The sequence below is a fragment of the Entamoeba dispar genome, genomic scaffold (genome assembly GCF_000209125.1).
Source record: "Entamoeba dispar SAW760 scf_1105229463423 genomic scaffold, whole genome shotgun sequence".
NCBI classification, from domain to species: Eukaryota; Evosea; order Mastigamoebida; family Endamoebidae; genus Entamoeba; species Entamoeba dispar.
Genome location: NW_001855685.1, coordinates 2322 through 5892, shown reverse-complemented (window position 1 = coordinate 5892; position 3571 = coordinate 2322). Strand labels below are relative to the sequence as shown.

At 21.4% G+C, this 3571-nt stretch overlaps 1 protein-coding gene across 1 annotated transcript, besides 11 other annotated features; it reads left to right on the top strand.

Annotated features, from left to right (window-relative positions):
* Nucleotides 1-19: part of a sequence feature (AT_rich) that runs on past the window's edge.
* A 190-nt stretch (nt 20-209) lies between these two features.
* Nucleotides 210-232: a sequence feature (AT_rich).
* An 84-nt stretch (nt 233-316) lies between these two features.
* On the top strand, nt 317-928 carry EDI_124880 (uncharacterized protein; the record flags this gene model as incomplete). Its single annotated transcript, XM_001740969.1, has 1 exon — nt 317-928. The coding sequence occupies one exon, from the start codon at nt 317-319 to the stop codon at nt 926-928; it is 612 nt and encodes a 203-aa protein (XP_001741021.1).
* Nucleotides 845-880: a sequence feature (AT_rich).
* Nucleotides 913-962: a sequence feature (AT_rich).
* Nucleotides 963-1245: 283 nt separating this feature from the next.
* Nucleotides 1246-1511: a sequence feature (AT_rich).
* A 131-nt stretch (nt 1512-1642) lies between these two features.
* Nucleotides 1643-1678: a sequence feature (AT_rich).
* A 181-nt stretch (nt 1679-1859) lies between these two features.
* Nucleotides 1860-1879: a microsatellite.
* A 12-nt stretch (nt 1880-1891) lies between these two features.
* Nucleotides 1892-2465: a repeat region.
* A 19-nt stretch (nt 2466-2484) lies between these two features.
* Nucleotides 2485-3071: a repeat region.
* A 15-nt stretch (nt 3072-3086) lies between these two features.
* Nucleotides 3087-3108: a sequence feature (AT_rich).
* A 364-nt stretch (nt 3109-3472) lies between these two features.
* Nucleotides 3473-3521: a sequence feature (AT_rich).
* Nucleotides 3522-3571: the final 50 nt, after the last annotated feature.

Sequence of the window (3571 nt, the reverse complement as noted above, 5' to 3'; positions counted from 1 at the left end):
TATATTTTTATAATTTTAAGAGAAAATAATAGAAAACAGAATATTCCATTATGCAAAAAATATATTACACTATTTTCATTTGATCATTTTATTTAGATTCATAATTTCTTCGCTTATTTTGGTTCCCGATCTTCATGATGAAATTATAGATAAAAATGATCTTCATTTTAAATTATTGACTGAATTTTCAAAGAAAATCTTAAAATCACAATATAATTTATTAAATAATAAAGTATTATGTGATGAGATTCAATATTGTATTACTTGTCAAATAAGAAATGTTAATCATAAAGTAGCATGGTATTGTTATCATTTGATGAAAGAAAGAAAAAATATGTCATTAAAATATCTTATTAATTATGATGAACTTCCATCATTTGCTTTTAAATCAAAACAAACTATAATAAATTGGAATGATAAATCTATTTCTAATGTTGAATTACCAAAGAGTTATAGTTTGATAGGAAATGTAGTTGTAAATAAAATGAAACATAATACAAATGTACATCCAAGGAATAAAGTTGAATTTAGGAAAAGAAAATCAAAAGAAGTATTTTTTAATGAAATTGCACCATTTCAAATGAAGAAGTATGTAATTAGTGAAAGAAGTAAAAATGATGAAGATAAAATAATTAATGATGATAATGAAATTATTGAAGAAGATAATGTTGAAGAAAGAATGTCATCAATTCATTCACATAATTCTATCATTAAAATATCTCAAAATGAAACATATATTAATGAAATACATGAATATGATAGTATATTAACAGAAGATGAATTTGAAAAGATAATGAAAACATTTAATGTTCCACAAAAATGTATGTTATGTGGAATATCAAAGAATAATAATATATATCAATTACAATATAATATTAAAGAAATAGAAACAATTATATTCCCATTTTCATCAAAAAATAAATATTGATTAATAGCATATGTTAATAAAATTAATATAATAAGAAAAGAATGTGTAGTACATATTAAATATGGAAATGATAAATATCCAGTGTTTATGAGAGGAATGAATAAACAAATAATGAAAGTATTAGAATTAACAAATGAACCAATAATTTATTCTATAAAAATTGATGAATGTATTGGACAATTAAAACATAATGGTTATATAACACTTTTCTTAATAGAATCTTTCTTAATGAAAAGAAAAGAAGATGATATAACAAGATAATCAAAGAATCTGAGAGAATATATTTCAATAGAAAAAATGATAAAATCATTCAAATGTTATAAAAAATTAATCTTAATTAATTTTAATAACAACAAATATCTTTTTTAAAAGTAAAATAATATGAATAAATAAAAGTACAATATGTTATAGAAGTAAAATAATTTAATGTAAATTAATTTGTTCTAATTTTTAAACTGATATTTTTAGTATGAAAATATCAATCAAATTATTTAAATTATCAAAAATATGTTTTCAATATAAAATTTATTCAGAATATATATGTTAAAATTTATTATATTTTTAAACTAACATAAATATAAATCCATTATTTGTCATCATATCATATTTTGCACTAATAAAAATCCATCAATATTCTCTTTTCAAATTATTCTATCTTCGAACAACTGAAGTGAATATTCATTAGATTTTTCAATAATTCTTGTAAATATGAAGAAATATTAAAAAATTATATATTATATAAAATTTTTTGAACAAAAATAATCAAAAAACAATTATGGCAAATTATTTTCTAATTTGAATAATTTACCATAATTGTTTTTGATTGTATATAGAAATGTTTTATTACCATTTCTACTGTTCTTTCATCAAAAATATGATTCTTCAAGTGTTTGGTATTCTCCTTTGATTTTTTATTAACATTGATAATTTAAATAATAATAATAATAATAAGGGTTAGGGTTAATAAAAAGTAGATAATTAAATGTTAATGATTTTATTTTCTATTGTTCATTGGAGATTAATCCCGTCCATTTGCTTTAAAAATGTTTATTCATCAACTATTAGCTTATTCTTTGCTTTTAATTTTTGAATTGTGAGAATTTCTTTTCCTCTTTTATTTATTGTACAATAAAGTATTTCAGGTATTCTTGACTTAAATATCTTCATTTAACTTCTATTTGATTTTAATGAGTTAAAACTCTTCTTCTTTATTTTCTTATTTTAAGAAGAATATATCATTATCACTATACCAATTTTCTTTTTAGCATCAAATATAACATAAACCTTTTTTCTTTGGTAATATGAGTATTATCAAATATATTCATATTCTAGCAAGTAACACTACTATCTTTATAAATAAGTACATTTTTATTATAATGATATCCCATCAACATAAATAATAATCACTGTTGTTTTTACAGTATTGAGTAGGGTGTCTTCTAACTAATAGTAACATCATAATCAGAATATAACTGGGTGATTCAAGCATGGACATATTTTAGGGTTTTGTGTGGTGTGGTGATACTACCTTCCAATCATGTTTGACAATTATTAGTAAGAAATCAAATATGATTTACTTATGACTAGGGTTTTCATTATGTTGAGAAGTGAGTAGTTCAATTTCTTCAACATGCCTTATTTTATATGAAATAATGTTTTTTCAAACATGCTCAAATTAAATGGTTTTTCATTTAAGTTGCTGTCTGACTTTTGTTTTGAATTAAATGAGCATTAAAACTCTTCATTCTTTATAATATTATTATAAGAAGAACATATTAATAACATTATGGCTCTTCTCCTTTATTATCAACACTACTTAAAGAAACCCTTTTTCTTGATAACATACCATATACTCAACTTAAAACCATCAGTGATAAGTATATTGTGTCCTAATAAATAATAACACTCCCACCATAGTAAATAAATAATAGTCATGATAAATAACCTTATCTCATAATAAATAATAATAATCACAATAAATAACAGTCATTAATAAATAACGTCTCCTTAGTAATAAATAACCAATTAGTGTTGTGTGGTATGTTATCTCACCAAAGGCAGGTCATAACCAGAAGATAACTGAGGATTCGAAGTTTGGACATATTAGGGTTTTTTTGGTTTCTGACATACCACCTTCGAATCTCCAACTTTTTGAAACATAATAAAAATTAATAAAATAAGAATCAGTAGATCTTAATTTATCTATTTCACATTGTTCAGATGAGATTACATCATTCATTTTCTATTGAATAATTTACTCATAAGGTACTTCTCTATATTTACCTCAATGATACCAACAACATTTCATTATGTCTTTCATGTTTTTAGTTATTATATCTTTTACCATTATTTCATATTGAATTATTACACCTTGTTCTTTTATCACTTTTAGTGATTCTTTATTAACTAAGCCATTTATTGTTGTTATTACTGGAATTACATTCATTTTAGTTTATTGAATTGTCTTATTTTGAAATAGAGAAATCTATACATTTCAAGTTTATTAGTAAATACTAAATTATCTTCTTATTACATATTATTGTCATATTATTTATTATTTCTATTTGTTTTATTTTATCTTCTATATAAATATCTGGTATTTTATGAAATATTCACTTTTATTAACTATTTGATGATTCAATA